At 40.5% G+C, this 24731-nt stretch overlaps 1 protein-coding gene across 5 annotated transcripts in view; it reads left to right on the forward strand.

Annotated features, from left to right (window-relative positions):
• The window catches only part of SUSD4 (sushi domain containing 4), a 74108-nt gene that overhangs the window by 15464 nt on the left and 33913 nt on the right, over window positions 1–24731 (forward strand). Inside the window, exons 1-2 of one of the 5 annotated variants that reach the window (XM_030035035.1) lie at window positions 18737–18795; window positions 23092–23147. The exons of 3 other annotated variants lie outside the window; for them this stretch is intronic. In XM_030035035.1, the coding sequence (XP_029890895.1) occupies window positions 18752–18795; window positions 23092–23147 (100 nt within the window). In that variant the 5' untranslated portion in view covers window positions 18737–18751. Of the gene's footprint in view, window positions 1–18736; window positions 18796–21239; window positions 21271–23091; window positions 23148–24731 lie in introns of those variants that run through there. One more of the 5 variants, XM_030035036.1, reaches the window with a different exon arrangement.

Consider the following 24731-nt stretch of genomic DNA (forward strand, 5'->3'; position numbering starts at 1 on the left):
TTCATGACCTTTGCTTGGCTTCATGACCTTTGCTTGTGGACTTGCAATTGCACAGGTAGTTTTCAAGTATCATTAGTGGCTGCTTTGAGGTTGTCGGTGTTTAGAGACACAGTGGAGGCAATTTAGCCACAACGTCACTATTTTTAATCCATCCTCTTGTACTGAATCACTGTACCTCTTGCTAAATCTGTCAGGGTCTGTGGGTGTTAAATGCTGCTAGGATGTAAATCCTTTTTCTTGTGAGGAGCTACCCAGACTCAGGAAATAAAGTGCCATGGTGGGAACAGAGGTTGGTTGTACCCTCCCCGTGCTAACTGTAATGGTTTCCGTTAGCAGAATTGGGCAGCTCTGGAGTCACGCCATAATCAAAGCCCTTTTCTGGAAGGTCATAAATTGTGACCCAGTGGACAGAGCTTTTTGGTTTCTTGGAGTAACAGAACGCTGTCAATGCCAAAAGTCCCACAGATATTCTCATTTTAGGCTTAATATATTAAAATGTCTGTGATAAAAAAAAAAAAAAACACAACAAAAAAACCGCCACCAAAAATTTTATCTGATACCTTAGGGAATGTGACAGCTGAAGTGTCCCTTCTAGGTCTTCTCTTGAGTGACTTGCTGGGTTCAGAGATACTTTTGCACATGCTACTTTGCCCATCTGTTCTCCCTGCTTTCTCAGATCCCCGGAGCAGGCAGAGAAGCAAAACTCAGAAGACTTCTGTTCTCTCTGCTCTTCAGAGAAAAGAAATTGTGTCAACTGCAATACACTGCTTGGACGGAAAAAACCCGAGCTGTCAGGAAAAAACCCCCAGATAGTATCCCTGACATGTAAGGCTGGTTGCAGAAAGGCTCCCAGCCACCTTGGTTTTAGCAGTGGTCATTGAGTTACAGACCTGGATGCTAACATTTTTGGACAGCTCTGTTTTTTGTTTGTTTGTTCCTCTGTTAGACATTTAAATAAAGGATGTAATACTGTGGTGAGAAATGGCTTAATTTATATCATTTTCTTTAACAGCATGGCCTTTAAGGCAATAACATGTTGTAAGACTCAAGCTCTTTGTGAGCTAAATCTCTGTTGACAGCACATGATTGATTCAATTTTGCAGATGGGACAGATTTCCTTGTTGTGTCTCAACCTGTCTTTTTATTACTTGCACACAGACCTAGCCACTGACAAACCAAAAATGTTAATATGGATGAATGCTCACACATATGCCTTACACATATGTGAACGCCCACTCCTTTATGTATTGCTTGAGGAAAAAACATACTTGTACACAATAATCCTGTTCTTTATAGGTGTGTAATATGGAATGCAAAGTTATGCAGCCAGAAATAGGAGCAGGGGTTTGAAAAGCTGACTTGTAAAAAAATCGAAAATGAATATTGAATGGTTGTATATTCAAGAGGGCTGAGTACAACAGGGATTTGTACTTGATCATCGATCCCTATTCCTTCAATAGGTCATCACTTGTTAGCTTCAAATCTGAAGTTGCTTTCACCTGAAGGCCTTCTCTTACTGTACTCTTATGGGATATCTATCTGTCTCATAGCCCCAGGTCACTTGACACTAATTCCTAATAATTGCTGTCAGTTCTGAAGGAAAAGCCAGTAGTGAACAGGCAAAGAGAGTGAGTTGTTCTCCGGTCCCTGAAAGTTTTACATTTAGCAGCCAGTTGTCACACAAGGCTGCTGCTGTGGCCGCTCCTATGTATTTTCTGATTGTTACCTGGTTCAGTGAAGACCACAGAAGTTATGCTTTGGATTGCATCAGAAGTGAAATGTCACAACTAAGTAGAGGAATTCAGTTTACAAATTGTCCTTGTAGGATCATACTTCTAGAGGTACTGTATAGACATTGAAAGCATTTTAAAATATAAAATTTAGCTCACATTTCAATTTTCTTTACCTTAATCTTAATGCCAATTTAGAAATCCATATTTCTGTTCAATGGACTTCAGTGGTAGTAGGCTAACGTTTACACAGCAAAATTTTTCTGCCTTACGTGATCCTGTAACTTATAAAACTGAGCAGGGGAGACCCTTGGTCTCTCTGGAGGCTATGTTGTGACTGCAGATTATCTGGACAACTGATAGTATGTTTCTTTTCAGTTCCAGAGTTTGTCCTCTTAAGCATTTATTTTCCCATTTAATGTAAAATCCTTGCCTGGGGCAGAGCCCTGACACATGAGGTGGCATCCCAAGATTAAATGTTATTAACATAAAAAGAACCACTGGAGACCATCAGTTTAGTCAAAGGACTTCATTGTCAGAGGCGGTCTACCCCAGATTTCTAGTAAAAGTCCATGAAAGTTGTGATTTTGTACCATCTTTTGAAACTGGATCCTGACCTAAGACACCTTATTCATATGGCACCGTTAGTGGGGAATGACTTCTGGCCACTGTACTGAAATCTCTTTAAAATGTGACCATCTGCCCAGTGTTCTGCAAAGGCAGGAAATATTAATTACAGAATATTCTGGCAGCTCTGGATTTATAACAGAGCTGAATTTGGCCCATTAAATTTACAAAATTGATGTTGATCAGAATTTATGTAGATTAAAAACTACGCAGCTAAATAGCACTTTGTTTTCTGAACTGTTTTATCTCTGTATAGGAATATTAGACAAAAGGAGTATATTTTAAAAACACATTCAGTACAAATTTGCATGAAAATGGTACTGTTGCTACAGGGTTTATTATGAACTGTTATATAAATAATCTGCTTTTAAACAGACTCTAAATATCTATTTATGCAATGTAGCAGTTAGAAAAGTTAGTATGTGTTTTAAGACTGACAGTAGCTTGCTGTGTTCAACATCTTAGGTTTGTACAGCAGAACATTTTTCACTTAACAACTTATTTAAAAAAACAAAGCAAATACCAAGAGGCGTACTGTGTGCACGCGCTGTATTTAAATACAAAGTTCAAGTTGCATAATGAGTCAGCTACAACCAGGAAAATACTAAATCTGACAGTTTGTTAGTAAATGTTCTCCTATGCCTATATGTTATGAAGGTTATTTGTCAATAGATAATGCTGTATATGCTACAAGTTGAATGAACTAAGACAAAAAGTTTCTAAATGGATGAATTTTAAGAACTGGAACTATACATCAGAGCTACAGTCTTACCCCCTTAGCCAAGCCCATGAGAGGACTCGTCTTCTCTTCAGTCACGCTCTTCAGTTCTGCTTACTCTGTCTGCAGAACTACTCACAGACTTGGGTGCCTGCTAAACAAGGGCAGTGCCTATATTGTCTTGCTCTTTTAACAGTAGTGGCTCTTAATGTCCTCTTGCTTTTGAGTCCAGCTCCTGACTCTTGGGTTTGTCCTCTGGATGCTGACTCTGAACTGAGAACCTCTACCACAGCCTCTGGGTGAGGTCATGTATCCCTTGCTGCCGAAAACAAATGCACCATACGAGTGGATTCACCTCTTGTTAGACCATTAATGAATCTTGCTCCAGACGTCAAGTTTAGCAGCAAAATTGCAGTTTTTCAGAAGGCAGTGAAATAATCTTAACGTTGCTCCAGGCTTGGGGTTTGTGGGGCTTTCATGCAATGTACTTCTGGAACGGAGTGGAATATTGTATTCTACCTACTCATTCTTCAGTTCTTCATGTAAATACACACTCCAGCGTTTGCTGGAGGCAGCAATTTCTTAAATCAAACAAGTTATATTTATTTAAGCATGGATCTTCTATCCACTCCACCAGAGCAGGTGACAGTTCCTAAGACTGATTATTCAGGATGAACACCTCTCCCTTATTCAAAGCCTACATGAGTGTGTCTTCTGTACGCGCAGGATCATTCTGAAGTGGTCACCACTCTTGCTCACAGATACGGTCCCTGCCGTGGCCTCGCCACGTGCCTTCTTCAGGCGGTGCTTGTGCCTACAGGTACCCTTGAAATCAGTAGCCATAGTGTTGGCTTTGTCTTCTTCTACAGCTTGTATGGCCACATCAGAAAGCTGCTGTGTGAAATAAAGGCAATGCCTCTCCGTAGTCTGCCTCAAATGAGCTGAGCCATTGCGAGTCCCCTGCATGTTGGACTTGTCATACAGAAGCAGCTGAGGTGTCTCTGTGCACCTCGGTTCACTGGGACACAGTGGTGAGAGACCCACCCGTATCCCACCTGCAGGGTGAGTTTATTGCAATGGTGGAAAGCTGTGGCTTCATATTTGAAAACTGGAGGAATAGCTAGCTGAAGTATTTGTTACCAAATTGTGTTTCTATTCAGTTTTGAAATGGATATATGATTTTTCAGTGATGTGTTAGCATTGCCAGCTGGGAAGACTCCTTAGGCAAAAGATCTGACTGTTTCGAAATTATAATGGTACAGAATAGTTATAACATGTAGAAGATGATAGTTTCATCCTTTGGGCGTGTGTCTGTGTAGGCTGAAGAAATTAGTGGAGCTGGTCTCCTGCCTCAGTTTCCTTAATGCCCTGTATGCATTTTATACAACATTTTGGTTTTATAAATTATCATTCACACATCTGGTTTCTTTCTGTTCTATTTCTGACTCAGGAAAGTACTGCCTTGTATAAAGGGTCTGGAGTTGATGAGATATTAAAGATTTAAATTGTGAAGTATCTGAAGTAAAGCACATTTTTCTTTAGAAACGTCCTCAAAACTTAAGGCTCAAGCTATTCTTTTTTTTTTTTAGTGCCTCTTGGAGACTAAGCCTCTCTATATCACTGTCTCCTAATTCTCCTGGAAGGAGGATCTGATCACTTGTAGCTTCCAGTCTGTCCTTGTAGTAGGTACAGTCCTTTAAGATGCATTGAGGTCAGTGATAATCAATCCTGCATTCATTTTCCAACAAAAGAATTAATCTGACTGATTTTCATTAGAATTTTGTGTTGAGAGGGAACTGCAGAAGTAATGTGAACCATGCACTTTGGCGTTCACATTTTTAACCTCAGTTTGCCCTTGTGCATCTGTCTAATCTGTAAACATGTCCAGTACTAGAGCTTTCTGTTCAAAAAAAGTCAAAAAAGCAATCACTGACCTTATATATTCCCCCTTTCATCTGCAGTGCATTAAGCAAGAGTGCAACATAGCTAAATTTCTGCTTGCTGCTTTTTCCACTTGTTCTCATTGAGAAAATTCCTATAGAAAAACCTAGATTGTGACATGAGTCTTTTGTTTCATTCTCCTAAGTTTTGAGGTTGCAATCATATTCGATACCGGAGATCTCTGCAGAAGAGGTGAAATTCTGACGCCCTTTGTCACCCGCATCCGTTGTAGTTGCAGGTCTTGTCTTCGGCATGTCGGTCCTAGGAACACTGAGAGATTGCAGCTGCTGTGGCCATAAAGGGGCAGTTGCAGGAGAGAGGGGGGAACTTTCTCACTTCGAGATTTGGAAGATAATTTGATTTTGGGTCCTGAAACAAATGTGGCATGCCGGGTCATTGGGAATGTGTTCTTTCCCTTAGGTATAAGCTCTGTAGCTTCTTTGTGTCCATGTATAGTGTGATATGGTAGTTGAGCCAGAAGATGAGAAAGATGTAGTGTGCTTTGCCCGTGACTTCAAGTCATAAGTGACTTAACAGTGGAAGAAGTATTTATAATTACAGAAGCCATGTGGATATCAAGTAAAGAATCCAGAAGACACTCCAGACTGCAACAGACTACCTACCGCTTGCCTTTGATTGAAAGCAATATTCACAATGTAGCAAATTCTTTAAAATATTTTCCTTTTCAAGGATTCACTTCTTCCTTGGCCAGACCTGGGAATCAAGATAACTCAGTGAAAGTTTCATCTGTGTGTTTGAAATGATGGATGTACAAAGTAGAGGATCGGTTGTGTTTCATAGGAGACATAAAACCTCACGGCGTTCACTGGAAATTTATCTTCTCTTGTACAGGAGAGAATTGAATCTTATCAAACTACACCAGGGAGATGTTTTCAAAGCAGAAGACTAGCTGTCTGTTCTGATCCTATGTGAATGTCTGAGAGGAATGTTTTAAGTCACAGTAGCGCAAGCTGAGCTCTCCACTTTAAGTCTCATGTTTGACTCATCAACGCTTCATAGTCAGCTGTAACAAATTCCACCGCCTGGCCTAGTCTAAAGTACCTTTTTTTGCTATTTGTGCATCTATATCCAAGTCTGGTGTTACGCAGGCACGCATTTTAAAGGGGAGTTCGTTCATTTTCAGATACTTACAAATCCCGTTAGTCAGCCTGGGGCCGACGGGATGGAAGGCAGCAATGCAGAGAAGGAGCTTGGGGTGCTGGTGGAGAGCCAGCTGACCGTGAGCCAGCAATGTGCCCTCACAGCAAAGGCGGCCAACGGCACCCCGGGCTGCGTTGGGGGGAGAGAGGGGCTGGGGCATGTTTCGTGGGAGGAGAGGCTGAGAGAGCTGAGACGATTCGGCCCGGAGCAGGGAAGGCTCAGGGGAGGTCTTGCTGATGTATAAAGATAACCTGAAGGGAGAGGGCAAAGAGGACAGAGCCAGGCTCTTTTCAGTGGTGCCCAGTGGCAGCACAAGAGGCAACGGGCACAAATGGAAACGTGGGAGGTTCTCTCTGAACATCAGGAAAACGCTGTTTCACTGGGAGGGTGACCGAGCACTGGTTGCCCAGAGAGGTGGTGGAATCTCCATCTGTAGAGATACTCAAAACCTGACTGAATATAGTCCTGGGCAGCCGGCTCTAGCTGGCCCTGCTTGAGCTGAGGCATTGCACTAGATGATCAGAAGGTCCCTTCCAATCTCAGCGGTTCTGTTATTCTGTGATATACCACATATCAACACACATCAGAGGAAGCCTCTTTATCCCACTTGCCTGTCAGTCCTGTTAAGGCTACGGGAAGTCTGTGAGACACGCTCCGTTACACAGACTTTATATAGTTGTGGAATGACTGAATATGGTGCGCAGGTCATGTCCAAAGCACACGGACTTGTGGCAAGTTGGGTGCAAGGCTGAGGTGTGTTCCTGACGTAAAGAAGCAGCTGAAGATCTGAGACCTGCTATTTGATTTTTTTAAGTGTATCCGACAAGATTTGTATGTGGACATTTTTGCTTATGTTCAAGAGCCTGAATGATTCCAGCCCGAAAATATGGCCTAAGAAATACTTAATTCTGGCAGCATGTAATCTACCTTTCCTCCCCTTTCTTTCATATCTCTTATAACTTTAGTCCAGAATGAATGTAGTACTTGATCAAGGTGAAATACTTTAGCAACCCTTTCAATACAGAGTTAAAGGTCTGTAGTGCAATGTAAGTAAAGGGAATGACCGTTAGAAAACGAAAAAAAAAAAATAGAGACATTCTGTATGGCAGTGCAATTGTGGTCCGTTATTACTATTGTCATCACTGTTACTGCTATTACGACTGACATAGTTGTTTTTAACATAGTCTGGCTACTATCCTCAGCTGAAATTAGGAAGAGTTTGTTGCATTGGTGTCTTTATGAACACACAACATGACCGTATGCTGCCTTGGCGCAAGTAGGACCAAACTGCTAAGGCACAGCTCACATTCTTCAGCGTCCTTGTGTTGCTGCTTTCATTATAGGAACAGATGGCTTAGCAGTAGAGTTCCCAGCTTGGTTAAAACAAAGATGCAGAAGGTCATATGAACTGGCTTTTATTGGAATATGCTGGCTGTTACAGTTAGGTGTTGTTTAACAATCAGTCCTAGATGTACTTCTCCTCCATTGCACAGACAGCATCGAAGGTCTCTCAAGTATGGGAAGCATATATGACACAGAAATGAATTGAATGGTTTTAAGAAGATGCAAAATGACTGATTTCATAGACATATATGCATTTTGAGACATTTCTTCCTGTATCTGATTCCGAACATGTAGAGACAACATTTTCATTGTATAGCAGTAAAATGACTGCTCTGTTGGCAGCATCTCATAGTTGCTTACATAAAAGCCACAATGGCCTTGAAACCTTGAATCTGGACAGAGGGATAAAGAAACAGTTATATTTTAAGCACCTGATTCAGTGACCTTAGTTCAACAGTAACAAAAGATTGCTGCCATCTAAATAGATATTAAATGACCTCACAAATGTAAAATGGATTTTTCGGTTGCTCAGGTGTCTGCATCACACATGATTTCCTCATGACCTTTCACAGTCTCCACAGAGATGCCAGTTTTGGATGAGATCTTGGAAGTTGAACTGTTCTTGGTTGTAGAAGTTAGCTGCTTGGGGCTGCAGAGGTGCTGCTGGGGCCATGAAAGAAATTTGCAGTCCTCCTCTACTAAGCATACTGTTATTTTACTTTCTAGCACTTTACATCCATGTCAAAGGAAAATCCTTTTTATGCTTTTTATTCATTTTTTATATTCACTGATGTTTGCTCACTGTGTTTTGGCCTTGTATATATGCTACTAGATGTAGGCTGATTTATGTCAGCTTGCTGTACTTGTTCTTGAAACTGTGAGGGGGGGGATGCTAGGAACAGATCTGCAAAGTGATTTTATCTCATTTTCTCCTTTATTGTTTTTGCATTAGATTGATCTGCATTCTTTTCTTTGTTCTGACATGTATTTCTTGGTCTCTTAATTTTCTGCATAAAACTTAAATAGTTACTCACTGATCCATATATATATCAAAAGCTGAAAGAGGTCAGTGAAGACTGATGATGAGAGGGAGAGGAAAGGTGCTTTTGAAAATATGTTTCTAGTTTGATTAGATTTTACTCCTGGTTCTAAATATAAAATCTTTGCTAACTTTTAGCTCCTGCAACCTTGTTAGGTTGTATTCCCAATCAATTGAATCTTCTGGCCAGCATGCCATTAAATGGACATTTTCTTGTTCATAGTTGTAGTAGAGACAATACAGTAGACTTTGTGAGGAAGGCCTTGTGTGACTGCAAGATGGTCCATTTTTTATAATTATCTTAATTGGTCTAGCAAAATATATTTCCTTTCCCTACAAATGTTGCCTTGGTGTATCCTGAAGGCAATTGCAGCTACAACAGTATTACTGCTGCTCTGAAAGTCGCAGCCGAATATGTCAGTGGGAGTCAAAATAAAAGGTGCAATAGAAATGTTATGAATTATTATTAAGATACATGAGAAAGCTCTGCAGGGAGGAACTGGAACATCTTGGGAAATGGTCTGCAGTCAGCCAGCTGGGAAAGCTGGAGCCAGAATGTTAATAGAAATGTTGTTTTTAAAAATCACCATGACATCAACATTTATATCAAGTGCCTTGTGCTGGAGCTGGTTATATAACTGTGATTATATTAGGTGTGATGAGCAGCTGTGTAGTTGAGAGGGGATGTGCTGTGTCGGGGAAGGTGGAGTTGGTAGTGATGCCTGTAGCTAAAGCTGCTTCACTAGGAATTAGGAATCCTTGTTTTCAGTGTCCTATAACTTTGTAACCGTTTAGCTGAAATTTTCCGTTCTTGTTTTATCTCTGGCTTCACAGCTTTGGATTTCAGGAAATATTAGAACAAGATTTTTAAAATACCTAATTGTGTCCAATGTGTTACTTTTTGCATTAATTAATTATCAGAGTTTGCAAATGCTCAAAAGGCATTTAGGTGCTTGTGGAAGTATCTCAGTATTGCTATGCTGCATGTTATCCTGCCCCATGCATTTGGAGCTTCAGGTTGCAGAAGAGAGGTGTAGCCTCCCCTTTGTAACCTACGGGAAGGAGTAACTGGGCTTGAGTCTGAGGCAGGAGCTACCGTTTTGCCCAGAAGAGTGTTGGTCAGAATGGAGCCACGTGAAGGAAAGCACCAGTTTGCCTTCTTAAAGTCATACTCAGTTAAAGTTAAAGACATGCTAGAAGAGGTTGAAAGGACATTGGACTGCAAAAACCCTCAGGTTACAAAATGCTGAAGTTAGGCTTGCTCATATGGCTGTTCTTCCAGTCCTTTTATATCTGAGCCCATTACAGACATTTGTGATCTTTCTCAAGACTATCACTTATTTTAACCCAGGTTGCCTGAGTAGAGTTATTTCAGATATGTGAAAGAAAGATACCTTCAAATGATCAGTGTTACTAGTATGGGTTCCAGTAGGATATTTACTTCAGTTATGGTAAAGAAAAATCCAGAACTGAAGTCCCCTAGCATAAAAGAGAAGCGTCTTAGGAGAGTATGGTAAGTACCATACATCATCTAGTAATCGGTCTGGTATTTGCTTGGCAACATTTTCCTTTATTAGTAGGAAGAGAAAAGGAAACATCCCAGTTCCAGCCTAAGTAAACTAAAACAGAAGGTCTTGTCATTGTGAAGTAAAGCCCTCTGGCAAAATTTCTTGGTTAGAAGGATGATAGTTAAGAATAACAACATATAAAGTCTTTATATGGTGAGCATCTTCTCAAAAACGGCATAAGCAATTCAGAAGTAGTTCAGGGACCAGAACAAGTGATGAATATTTCAATAAATGTACTGTTGGAGATAACCAGATACAAACATACTATATCCTTTTTCATCCTGTAAGCAATATATGCTTTAAGGCAGATTTCTTCTGAAGAACCACGGAAGGAATAGCATATAAAACACAGATGCTACTCTGTAGTAGCGTATTTTTAATATTCCATATTTTTACTGACATTTTGAAGGTCAGCTGTCTAGGAGACATGACAGGGATTGTGCAAGATGGTGAGAGGTCTGAGAAAGCTCTGCTGTCTTTTCTGAAGAACTCTGCTTTCATCCATCCACCCAGCAAGGCAGCTGTGATGCATATAAAACCTGTGTATGCACAGGCTTCATACATAGGACACAAGCTATATGTTTTCTTTTGCAAAATCTGGTAAAAAGTTTATGTCTAGATAGTGAAAATTTGATACTATTCTACTATCTTAGTGTATTTATATATTAATATCTGGTTGCAAAAGGCTAGCTCTCTTGAGTAATCTGAATTGCTTCTAGCTACTCACCGAGACCGAAGAGTTACTGCAGTTTTAGATGAGGCAACTGTTAATCAAAGTTTTTCTCATCCCAGTCTGATTCTTGTCCTTCCTCTGTATGCTTTCTATATTGAAAGGAGCTAGTTATGCCATAAATTACATCTTTTTACAAAACCTTACACTGAAACAGAATTTGGTCTTAAGGCAAAGCTGCTGCTTCTTGGAACTCAATTTCTCAACTATAATTATTTTCATTAATTTTTCTGTCACTTTCAATAGCTTTTTCTTCTCTAGAAAGATGTCATAGGCTCCCTCTGGTGGCTATGTTAACTTAATTTGGCTTTGGTTTTTTAAAAAGGAAAGATGAAAAAAACAGAGTACCCCTCAAGATTGAAAGCCCAAACCGAAAGAAACAATAATAATAATAATAACGCAGCTGTTGTACAGGAGCAGCAATGTAGATTCATACTGAAGAGGGCAAAGGTAATTTCTTGCAGGCATAGCTGAAGGATTTGCAGCACAATAAGAGCTTTAATTTAACACATTCTATGTTGCTATTGAGCAGTATGCTCAGATAGGAACAGGCCATGAGATCTGCTGAGTGAAAACACAGCCTCTCTTTTTGATTATCTAAAAAATTAGACCTGATATTTCACTTAGCATGGGAAACTGCTTTGACTTTTGACTTCTTTTTTTTTAAATAGAATTGTAATGTACAGAGATATTTTGAAATAAAGATGGAGTCTGTTGTGCTCAAAAACGCATCTCAGTTCCCATTAGTTACTTCTTTTGTGTTTATTTTTTCCCAGGCTTTCCAAGCATATGTAAAGTAATTCAGCAGTTCAGTTCTGCTGTTTGTTAGGAATCCATCTGGCAAGTAGTCTGGATGCAAGAAGTTAAAGCTAATGCATTTCATCTCGTGGGCAAAGAGCGTGCACAGTCTGTTGCTGCAGCTCAGCTGCCACGCACTACCTAGGTAAACCACAATAGCTTGATTGTACAGACACCAGCTTAAACAAGGCTCCAGGCAGCCTCTGCCAGCTTAAGAGCCAGGATTGACATCTCCCCCAGTTGCCAAAGCAAGGACTGGTTTTAAGTAGTGCCGTTCCATCTGTGCACAGAGAGCTTATGGTGTCCAGCTCATCCATTTTCTGTAGATCATGAACAAATACGTGGAAGGTCTCAGGGTGAAAGCTGCGCTCCCTGCTCTTCACACTCTGCCTCTCCCTTTCCAGTCTCTGGTACTGAAAGCTGCCCACAAACGTAGCAGTCATAATTTACAGCAAAATCCCTTTAAATGGCCCACTGGGTTATATATTTGGCAAATTTCCACTGGTTGGTGGAAGTTTGAAGAAGCCTAGTATCTACAGCATAAATACAACCGAAATGAAGAGATGATTGTGGGTTATTACTGGATTTATATACAGTCCTAATTCTTGTGAGGATTTTGCAGTTTTGCTGAAGTCTGTAACGGTAGATGAGGCAGATTAAAATACTTCAGAAGCTTACTCCCCAAACAGAAAATGTGTTGCACAATGTCATTACCAAAAAGAATATAACTCTTCATTACTGTTATAAATCACACTAAAACAATTTCCTCCCTCGTTTGGATATGCTGTATTGCAAAAGTAAGTGTGACAAGATGTGTTTTTTGGTGTCAGATTACGTTTACCTGATTACTGATTAAATAAAATTTTAAAAATGCTGAATTCATCCATATTTGGAGTATCTGTTCTTGTACTTCCTCCATACCATGTAGAACACCTGATAAAGTTGAGACAGCATCCCTTGCCACCTAGGAGAAAGCTGAGGTGTTTCAAGCCACAAATGCATACAAAGGCTTTGAGAAGTATCAGTTTCCTCAATTTTTCCATGGGATCCAGTCATTTTACCTCAATCTTCACTCCATTTCCAATTAGGCTTATGTGGTGTGCTGTATGCATACTTGTATCTGTGACATAGGAAACATGCTGAGTTTTAAGATGTACAAGGACGTATGTATATATAGTTATTTTCATTAAGGTAGCTGAGTTATAAGGCATTATGTCTAGTAAGGCATCAAGTAAGCTATAGAGTGGATTGTTTTATGAAGTGCTGGACATGCGAGAGGAACTCGGCTTTTGTATTTCCCTTAGAGAATAAGGCACAATTGATAACATACTGCCTAGTTGGCATTTTTTCTGAGAAAGTCCCTTTTCAACTGAGTTTAAGAAATCAAGCTCAAACTTGCAATATAAATGAATTAGCTAGGCAGGAAGAAGAGTGAAGTCCCTAGAAGAATCCTTCAACCCTCTGTTTCGATTTAATCTAAAGCCCAGGGTATGTTTATATATGTGAATGTGTTCATGGGGTGTGTAGGCTCTGTCCTTCATCACAGCTCCTTGCTGAGTGGCACGTGGAGTACGTGGAGTTGTGCTTAGGCAAGCCTAATCCTAGCATAGCAAAACATTCAGGTTGCTCCTCCAGGAGACTGCTTCGACAAGGGATAATAAGTGACATTGGTCCTTTTCTTAATGGCTGAGTAATATCTGGGCTAAGGGGGAAGTTGCCTGTCCCTTCTTAAGACAGCTACTAAACATGAGGTTGGCATTTATCCCTTTAAACTATTGTATATAAGTCCTTTAGCCTTTCATTTAATCTTAACTTTAACAAAACAATATAAAGTTATCGTTTCTATAACCGTGCCTAGTTTCAACATGATGCTGATAGGGCACAAGGTGCTGCATTTTATGAGAGCGGTAGGTCTAAATGCATGGAGGACAGCCATACTTTGTGAGTGGGAGAGATCTTCAGGTCAAGCCGTACGCTTCACACCATGTAGCGATATCTCAGTGTGGGAATTCGTAACTACCTGTGGAGGTCACTCCTGCCTGATGTGTGATGATTGATGCGCCTTTGGTGAGCAGCATGTGGGCTACGAAATGTCTTGAGTCAGAAATCAGGAGCAGAGATACTTCTTTTCATACCGGGAACAAGTATTTCTTAACAGTAAGACAGATCAGATCAATGCCAGCCTCTCTGTTTTTAGGTACAGTGACACATTCACAGAAAATTAATTGCAGGTGAAGAAATTCCAGAAGGTACCAGTGGGTTTTTTTCCAGGAACATAAACAATTAATTAAAAGATGTAAATTTTCAGGCCATGGTTAGGGCGGACTATGTAAGAGATGACCAAGTGTGGCAAGATGCTTTCTTGCCTTTGGATTTTATAGCCTAAACTCAAAAGGCCTCATGGAGAACAACCCTCAGAATGGAAAGCAGGTGGGCCTCGCAAAGGACAAATTAAATGTGGGGCTTTGAGAAGGGGTTTAAAGGCAACTGGACATGAATGGGGAAAAATGGGAGGATAAGGAGGTGTCATAAAAAGATAATTCAATCCTGAAAAAAAACAAAGCAGCTGGAAGTATATCCTGGGGAGGATATAGAAGAAAGGTAGGGCACAGGAAGAACCGAGCATAGGGGCGTATGGTGAGGAAGAACAAGATGAGGGGTTTGAACTTCACAAAGAACGGGGAGGAAGCCAGTGAGGGGAGCTGGGGCTGTGCCCTCCCCCACCAGGGCACAGTCCCACGGGGTCTCAGCAGAGCTGGTGATGGTAATGGGGCCCATCGACAGCCCCCGGCACAGCCAGGGGATGGACCGGGTCCAGGGCCCACCCAGTCAGAGCAGCAGGAGACGGGGCTACAGCATGGGTCCAAGGTCCACCCAGAAGACGGGGCCAGAGACGGGGCTGGAGACAGGCACAACTACAGCATAGCCCAGGCGAGCTCTGGGAGCCCAGGACTGAGCGACCTGGAGCTCCTGGGCCATGGGCAGGGGGTGTGCGTGGGGGTGCCGGGGGAGGCCAGTCCGTGCCATTAAGGCCTATCGTCGCCCTCAGGGTCCTGGCGGAGGTTGAGGCGAGAGCAGAGACATCACTGGGGATAGCGAGGAGACGTGGGATTTGAGGCAGTCCTAGAAAGGCGGTTTTGATACCAAACACTAGATGCCACGTCGTGGTGGGTGTCTCCCGTCGGGTAGAATGGGGAGGAAGAAAGGGAAAGATTTTAAGAGACGTTTTTGGAAAGGGGCACCCAACAGAGCCACCGAAGAAAGCTGGGTGAGGATAGAGGAGATATGGAAAGAAAGGGTCGTTATTGTTCTCGGGAGGAGAGTAAAAGTGGTAATGATGAAGAGCAAAGGGGCAAGATAGGGTAATGGTCAGGAAAATGGTGCAGGGACCATATCAATGTTCTTCTTCCGCCAGCATTATCAACAGCCAAGTTCAGAGTTCTATCGTGAAACTGTTTGAGTTATTGGAGGCAAAAAATACCCATGGATTTCATGCATAACAAAACAAGGCAATTAGTCTTGCCTAATCCAGCAAGGCCTGCAAGCATCGTCTGACCTTCCTAAAGCAGTTCATCTCTAGTCTGAAATGAGGCTCAAGACAGTGTCAGATTATGAAAAAAACTCTTTCTAAAGTGGTCAGAAACTGAAAGTGGCAGTATATTTAGGCACGTTCAGCTCACTTTTAACCTTAATGTAGTAAGGCATATTGGACAAGGTACTGGCTGACTGGGGTTTGGCTTTCTACTCACCGCTATGCCATTAGCCTGTGCTGTTTATGACCTACTGCTGTTTGGCTCGGTGCCCCTCATGTAAACTGATAATACATATGCTTGTCTTCATTGTAGGGTAATCTCTAGTCTGGTTATAGGAGTAAAAAATCATTTATAATCATAAGATTAGTGCTGGCATGCTGTAGTCACAATAGCAACTTAAAGGCCATGCCTACTTAATAAGCTGCTTAACTAACTCAGTATTTTGGGCTACGTTTATAGAAAGAGCCTGTAGATGTAAAGTGTAGATACAATAATTAGGAAGAACATAATTGTCTAAATAACCCAACTGCTCTTGCAAGTCAGGAAGCTTGATGTGTTGCTTGTATCGGTGGAGACTGCAATTCACTGAACACTGGAAGGCAGGCTCGAAAATCTGTGCAGTTATAAAAAGAAATGGCTGAGCCAAATATTTTGTAAAAACAAAGTAAGATTTGAAAAGAGAGACCCTGAATTAAATCAGGCAACCCATTATGTGCGTGGCTGAGTCTATGGTGTAAGGAGGGAGCCAGACTCCTGCATTTATTTAAGTCTGCTTACTATATAATTCAGGGTAGTGAGGTGAACTAAGGATGAAGCATTAGCTTCAGCATAGAATTTTTATTCTGATCACTGGAGCCTAAAGTTATTAAAAGAACAAACACAATTATGACATCCTAGGGGACTGGCACACATATAAATCTGGATAGGCTGCCTGTTTCTCGCAAAGCATGTGTATGGATCTGTGTACAGCCTGCTTTTTATTTTAACTCGGTTTGCTGCAGCTGTTGCTCTGAAAAGAACCATTTAACACTCTGGGGAAAGAGAAGCTGCAGAAATCCTCAAATTATTATCTATTAAGAAAAATAAGTTTTAAATAAATTGCTTGTTTATGTGGTTAAAACTCTTGTCCCTTGAATAAGAACAAAGAACCATCACTTTGCTAGTTCTAGACCTTTCCTAGCTCCCAGCTAATCAACTTACAGTGCCATAAAAATTTAATAACAGCTTATTCTTCCTCTTTCTCTAGTCCTTCAAAATGATGAGAATCTATTTTCATGATAGGTAGGGATGTGAATACTTTCTGAAGAACAAAAGCCCATAGTCTTTAAATTTAACCAATATATGTGATTTTCAGATTGGCTTTTATGAAAATATTTTGAGCATCAGGTAGCTAGCTCAGCATTACCTATTATCTCGGCACAAGAATGCCATAACTCTCAATCTTTCAACTGACTAATAGCGATGTGTATATATTATATAAAGTGTATTAGATTTCATCTGACAGTCTCAACTTCAGTGTTGTCAGTGCAGAGTACATTATGGAGTCTCTAGTTTTTAGAGGTGTCAGCAGAAAAAAAACCAGTCTGGTTCTTCTGGTCCAAAAGGATAGGCCATTAACTCTTGGGAAGACTCTCATAGGGTGTTGCCAGCTTCTGAAACTGTCCTGCCAGGCATCTTCCTGGCCCTGATGCCACGTTCTTGTTTCAGGCACTGCCCATCCTCTTAGCTCTGTTGTCTGTGAATGAGGGTTTCCCCCTCTCTTCCCTCTTGTCCCTCTCCCGCTCCCCGTGTTAGCCTACTGGGAACCCTCTTGGGCCTCTTGTTTTGTTCCCATCTCCTTCTCTCTTATCTTCTAGTGGTATCACCATCCAAACAGCTGTCAGTCAGCTTCCAGACTAACATATTTTTCTATGTCACTACATCCCATCTCTGTACCTTTGCCAAGTTGCTCCTGCTGTTCCTGCTCTGGTTTCTTCAGTTTCTCTTCTGTCCTTAGCTTCCTCCTCTTCTGCATAAATTCACTGCCATATCCATAATTGAAAGGGAGCGACTTCCAGTAGTGCCCTAAGACACTATCTGTAATACCCACAGATAAAAGAAAGAAAAAAAAGGAAAGAAAACCCCATGATCTAAGCAATCAGGGACTTGGTTCTCTCACTTCAATAATTCACAAGATTTTAGAATTTTTTTAAGGTAGAGAGATTAAAAGTCTTGGAGGTATGATATAAAATAAAGCATAGATGTATTAAAGAAAGATTGTGTCAGACTAATCTGTTAATCTCCTGAGACGACAGCTGGTTTCCCAGGGAAAGGAAATGCAGCAGATATCGTCTGTCTTGACTTTCGTAAACTGCCACCAGGGAAAGTATATATGAAGATTTGGATTAATAGAAGAATAGCAGAATTGATAGGAAACTGGCTAGAGAGGAAACAGATTGCGTTGAAAGGGGAAATATTGGGCCAGAGGGGACTTCAAACACTGATGATTTTTTTGATGATGCCACAAAAATTGAGAGTGTGCCAGTGAAATTTGTCATTGACATTTTTCTGGAAATTTTTTTTAGAGGGTTAAATATGATAGTTCTGTAGTGGCACAACGTTTTAATTATAAATGTTTTCCTCTCACTCACTAGCTCTTCTGTGTCTTTGCTCCTTGAGGTGCTTGTTCTGTTGCTGCAAGCAGCCTGCCATCGCTTTCCAGCCATTGGGAGGTCCTTGGGTAGGACTGCACCAGGGAATGGGCACTCGAGGATTTTTAGTGGAGACAGCCCTGCGACTGGGTTATCTCCTGTTACAGCCCCACTCCTGACCAGCTGTTTAAACAGAACAAATTTTAGGGGAGTTTTTACCCTGCATTGAGGAATTAAATTGAACACAATTATGAATCAAGAAGATAGGAAGAAAATATGCTTCTGCATCATCTTAACCTACTACTGATTTTTCCAGTCTTTTCAGTATGGACAGAATAACTCACAGGACAGAGCATTTTAAATGAGTAATTTAAGTAAAAAGCATTTTGGTATGATGACAATGCTTCATTATCAGTGCTCAGCTGGATTCCTGCTTCCTTTCTATCCAATTTTGTGCGTTTGTCTCATTCTTGGAAAATAACAAGCCAACTTTGTTTCACTTTTCTTCAGTGAATGCATTCTCATGAAGTGAAGCAACAGACTAAAACCTGTGCTTAATGCTAACAGTACTAGCAGAACATAGGAATGTAAAGTCACTTTTCAATACAGAAGGAAATCAGAAGTTCTCCTTGGGTACAGATTAGGACCAAAATCAGTCAGGGTAGTTTTTTCCAGTGGATATTATCTGCTTGCTTTCTAAAAGCTTTACTTGAGTAGAAGTGCTTTGCAGTGTGATCTGAAGCAAATGTGAAAGGCGCAATGGCAATCCTCATGTGGAAAATACCTGGTGAACCAGCAAAACCACCTTGTCTTCCTTTACATCTTCTAGAGCTGTAGGTAAATAATGTCCCAACTTTGCAAGGCTAACCAAATAAGTACCAGCAAGCAAAACATTCACAGAGGAAAAGGTGAATAAAAAATGTTTGGCTGTGATGAGGTCCCCATCTAAGAAGAAAGGTCATGGTTTCACGGATAGGTGCGTATAGAGAAAAATCACTGTAGGGCATAAGAACTGTCAGGGTATCCAGAAGCATCAGAGGATTTGTGATAAGGAATCAAGTGGAAAAGCTGGAAACAGTGTCTCTCTGCTCTCCTGCTTTAAGTATGTACTAGCTTTTTAAATCCCTTGTCTCTCAGTCTTCTCTAGTGTGCACTTTATTTAAAAGTTTAATATTATAATATTCACACATTAATCCTGATTGTCCCTATATCCAATTCTGCCTGTTCTTGGGAAGGTATAAAATCAAATTCTATAGCACAGCTGAAAAGCAAAAATTGTTGGATTATCATACTGTTGTGTGCAATAAAAATATAGCATTATCTAGGGAAGTCTGTAGTTGATTAGAGCATAAATATCAAACCCCCAACTCATACCTCTGAGTATTTGATTCCTGCATCTTATAGAAACAAGGATCTCTGCTGAACAGTGTGACATTTCATTACTTTGGATTTGCTATGATGAATAATATTATATGCTATTGGCCTAGAAGAAATATTACTATAGTAACTAGCTCATGATTCATTTTTTATGGGTTTTTGCTGTATTTCCTAAGGGATGCCTGTCTAGACTAAAAATTTTTAAACTAATTCTTGGTAACGGTAATTAATTTTTTCCAGAGTGCTAAAAATATGGGACAGATAAACAACAATACTTAGATACTGCTTTTTAAAAACACAGCAGGCCCATAACATTCTTGAAATTATGGGAGTATAGTTTTATTTTATTTGGTACTTTTTTATTAGTAGATTTCTGTGTTGTTATTAATCCTGTTTAGTGACCTAAGGCTGGATTCCCACATCGACAGTATTGCAACTCTAATGAAATCCTTAGACATATAATATATAAAATGTTGCATATGAGGATGAAAATAGAAGTGGGGTTGGTTGATTTAAATAAAAGTAATGAGCTCACTTATTCATTTAAATCAGTAAAAAGGAAATCTTTCCATAAGTGATATATTAATATTTCATATTTTGGATTTGCACATATTTAATTCCTTATGATGATTCTTATGGGTCACCAGTCAACAAGCACATGTTGGCAAATACCATCTTTATTACAGTGCCTTATCAGCATAGAGAATAGGAGGATATGTTAGGTATGTGTCCGTTTATTGAAGCATATATAGAGCTTAATGTGCATTTACTGCATCCTTGTCTTTATTATGGTAAAAGATGTCGTTTGATTTTTTTTTTAATTAGATTATTTCAAAAACTCATCATCTGTGTCAAATTGTGTTTGTCTGCAGTTAGAATTCATAGATAGTCAGGGTTCAGATAAGAAGTGTGGAACTACCTTAAGTGTAAAAAATATGCATAAAAACTAAGTTTATTTAAGCACATTTTGTATTTTAAGTTCACTTAGAAATGTGAATATTATCTGTAACAAGGAAATTGTAACTTTCTGTAATAAAAACGTAGAAGAACGGAGCTCTGTCAGCAGAACCACCGGCAGATTTACTTTCTGCCTTGTGTTTTTCATTAAGTGATGGGAGGTTCAGAGGATCACCCAGTAGCATAAGACATTTCATAAGGTTTCATAAATTGTGCAGTCAGACTTGTTGGATTACAAAAGGCTGGAAGCAACAAGTGCTTCTTGCATTATAAATGAAATGGCTTATTTACAAAGATGACATAGCGATAGTAATTGTAAGAAGTTATTATTGAAGGGAGAGGGCTGTGCTGTTTAAGATGTTAGTTAGAAGAAACTCATTTTCAAGAAGAAACAAATGCATCCTTTTAGTTTGCTGTGGGTTTACTGAAGTGCTCCGCTGATTGTATTTTAAACCGTCTTCCTTTTCCAGCAATTTTAAGTGGTTTTTCCTCATGCATTAGCCTAATGTCAAGGCAATAAAAGAATCCTGTATCGAGGTTCACATTCAAAATTAAAAATGGTGATCACCTCCATGGCTAGAAAATTCAGCTTGTTCCCTGGTGTATGACACTGGTCAAGCACCAGCTGGGGTGTGCTATATCATCCCTGAGTGTTGAACGGTAATTGGAGTAACTAATTGGAGGCATGACCCCTGAAATAAAGATGCTGTTATTACATCTGCAATCATCTATGCAGGGCCTTGATGTTGCAGCTTTTCCCCCTTTCTCCCTGGTGAGGTTCCCAGGCAGAAGCAGCTCCAGCGTGGCTCCTGGAAGACCCCTTTTGCCCACCATGGGCACTTTGTCCTGCTTACGCTCCTCACGTTCCCTCCCCTGTGCCTGCTCTGGAGGGAGCAGCAATCCTGAGGCTCTCCAGGGAGATGTCACTTTGATTTAGCACGGAAATGCCCAGGGACTTGTCACGCCTGAGTAGGGATTTTAAGGTTGAGCTGGCCATCGCTCTTAGGAGCATCTCTGAGTGACTGCTCCTTTGCGAGCGCACACTGAGAAGAGGAGAAAGAGAGGTGGTGAGCGTGGTGGGCAAGATTTGGGAGCATGGAGGTCTCAATAGGAGGATGTAAGGGCAGGTGGTGAGTTGGCTTGGGGTGGGTTGGGGTGAAGGAGGATGGAGAACAGAGGTGGGAGGCCAGGGTTGAGGGAGAAGAGGGCACGAAATGGGAAGATAAGAAAAATGGGGAATTGGAAATGAGGCAACCTTTCAGCCTTTTGAATGATCAGTTGCCTCTCTTGGAGCCTGTTGCCCTTTGTGCAGGGCTTGCATGTTCTTTTTTTATTGCAGATGGGTGATTTTGGTGCTCGTTAACCACATTACACACTGATTTTCTTATTTTTCTGCTATGACACTCTTGGGTTATATGAAGGAGAATGATGCTTAATGGTGTTCTTGATTTTATAGATCAGCTTGTGGCTTAAGCAAAGTACCCACCCCCTGGAGGTCTTATTTGCTGTTCTGTTTCTCCTACAAAGTAATTTGAACTTCTCCCTTTCTTCCAGTGGCTTGTTAGGCTGCCCTGGATAAGGCTCAGCCAAGTGAGGAGGGATATCCAGCAGTGCTGGGAGTTGGGAGTATGTTCTGCAAGGATAGTGAGGGAGGTTGTGATTCACATCTTAAACAGGGCAGGGCTTTACAAAGCTGCTGAAGTCTCAGGGAAGCTTAAGCATTAGTGACCCTTAAGGGATTAAAGAGAGTTTAGATTTTAGCAGGCATTTCACTAATGAAATCACAGGTTTTTGATTTCATTTCATTTCCAAGGCTAGATGCTAATCGAAGCACATCCTTCCTTTTCTTGTTAGAAGGGTATGTGGATAGTTCAATTAATGTCATCAACAGTGAGGAAGCATAAACAGCCAAAGGAACAAAATGCTGTGCCTGCGTGGCTTTCACAGAAACGGGGCAGAAACTCTTACAGGGATGAAAATGACTTTTCCTTTGTACAAGACAAGCAAGCCCTTGGCATGTTTGCACTTGTGGCCCTTCTGCTTTAGTCCTAATATGGCTTTTTACTGAGAGCTGGCCTGAGATAACCTGCTCCTGCAGTGTTTACATACTCCTTATAAAATGTGCATGCAGGCAGTCTGCTCCTGCCACAGGCTGCAAAGCCTCTGCCTCCCTCTACCACCAAGCGAGATAGAAAGGACTTGCTGATTTAGTGAACCCAAATGCAGGTGTTGCTGTATGAGAAGCCAATTCTCCATCATATTGAAGACAAATACTGAAAATACTCTATATCTTTAATATTATTACACATTATATGTCACTTTTTCTTCACTGTGTGTATGTAACAAACTGAAATGAGAGTGATGTCTCTGTTCAAGAATGAGTGCAGCCATTTCTGAGCTAACATGCATCAGCAGCGTGTCAGTGAAATGCTATATAGCAGTTTTAGAGGCAAAGAAGTCCATCAAAACTAGATTAGAAATCACCTTGCCAGCACCATGAATTACAAGGAGCTGTAAGATATGGAGGTGAGGGAAGAGCGAAACAAAAGAGGAAACTGAGAAAAAGGTTTGGAGAAATAGAGAATGACGGGAACAGATGAGGGATTCTTCTTCCTGCCTTTTTTCAGGCATGTCTGAAGTTCAGTTGTGGCTGTCATGGTTTCTTGTCATCACAAATATGTAATTTTCCCCTGGCTTCTGACATTTCAAGCTTTTCATCAGGGACGAGATGTATCATTATATGTTTGAGAACATATAATGCAGAATTCTAGAAATACAGTCTGTTCAAATGAACTATAATAGTTCATTTTACACCCCAAGGAGGTCATTGCTTATTTTTCAGTCTTCTGATTAATTTGACATCATTTTTATCTGACTGACAATACCAAGTAATTTAGGTAAAATAGGAACCCATATAAACTGCTTGTGTTTTATCCAGGTTAAGAGCATTGCCATTTTCTGATGACCTTCTGTTGGTCCAACAGCAGGAATATGGTAAATACCACAACCAAACTATATTTTGTATCAACTGCATGTTTTACTGGTGATTATGACCTTATGTTACTCATTAACCTTATCAGAAGGTATTATTGTTCATTATATTTTACACAATGTCCCTTAAAGGTGCCATGATACAAAAAGTCTGCAACTTAGACTAAATATTAAGGTATTTTGATTACTGAAATAGTCAGTTCCAGCAGTAATTGTGTGGTCTTTACTGTAGGGATTTAAAGTGATACAATAGCATCCCATAAAGTTGTTGCTAGTGATGCAGTGCTGATTATGATGATGGCTGCTGACCTTACTAAATTTTTACTACATAGGTAACATGAAAATTTACCGCTTTATTTGAAAAGTGTGTTGTATAGTTTTTACTAGTAGGTGCTGAAGATTCCCCCTTCCCTCTTTGTAACCATGAGAAAAAGTCCAGTAGTCAGAGTAAAATTTCATTCTTTTCCCCAAAGACTCATTGAAAGATTTATAAAGAAAATGAATCCATTCTAGTTCTAAGTTATTTTTTATCTTATTTGATATATGCTTTCCTGCAGGATAAAGCCTATCTATTATAACCAAAAGATTGGTTTTCCTATTTATGTAACTTTTATGGTTCTTTCCAAAGACTTATCTTGTGACCCTGGCTGAAAACTGTTTTGGCTGGTTTCATCAGGTTCTGAAGAGACCAAAGCAAAAGATGTCCCGTCTATAATGTGAGATTACTCCTGCCATTACAAAAATACTGTATCACAACTTTGAGTAGCTGCTCTTAAATGCATAGCTTCAAAAAAGGAAAGAAACTAAAGATCCTGAGAAAAAAAGGCTTAATTTACCAAGCTGCTATGAATACATGCATTTACTCATTTTTGATGGGCTGGAGCTTAACTAGATGAGATTATATGAAAAAGTTTATTATGTAAAGGGTCCAAGTCTGATATCATTCAGGACAACTGGAAGATGGCAGTTCTCAGGGATGTTTCAGCATTGTTGTTCTTGAATATTGTACCAGAAGTTTCATACTTAAATTGGAAAAGATTGATGGGCTTGGCTCTCAGCTATATAGGATGTTGAAATACTCAGCACACCTCTTGTGCAAGAGGGGAGCAACCCTGGTGAAAATCAGAGCAGTTCCTGGCTTCTTTAGATTGTAATGGCCCCTTCAAAACACCTGAGGTGCCCTCTGTGCACTGGGAGATCCTCAGCACAGCGGCCAGCCTCGCTATACCTCCCTCACACACGTCCTTGCCTCCTTCTCAGCCAAAGCTCAGGAGGAGGTGGCACAGCACTGCCTTCACTGCTTTGTGCCTGGATCATATACATCTTCAAAAAGAAGCTTGCCATACAAGTGACTTCCACTGATTTTAGTAGGCCAAGTCTACTGTTGATATCTATGGAGAAAAGATGGGGCTGGGGTTTTGTTTGCTTTGCCTTTTTGATCTTACCATGAGAAGTTACCATATTGCATGTGTAATCCACCTAACTGGCTGCTCCCTGAGGCTTTTTCCTTCTTCCTTGCCTCAGGAACAAGCAGTGGAAGTGCTGCATGGAAGCAGTGATCCTGTGCTGATTCCATATGTCATCTCT

Source organism: Aquila chrysaetos, chromosome 13, assembly GCF_900496995.4.
Source record: "Aquila chrysaetos chrysaetos chromosome 13, bAquChr1.4, whole genome shotgun sequence".
NCBI classification, from domain to species: Eukaryota; Metazoa; Chordata; class Aves; order Accipitriformes; family Accipitridae; genus Aquila; species Aquila chrysaetos.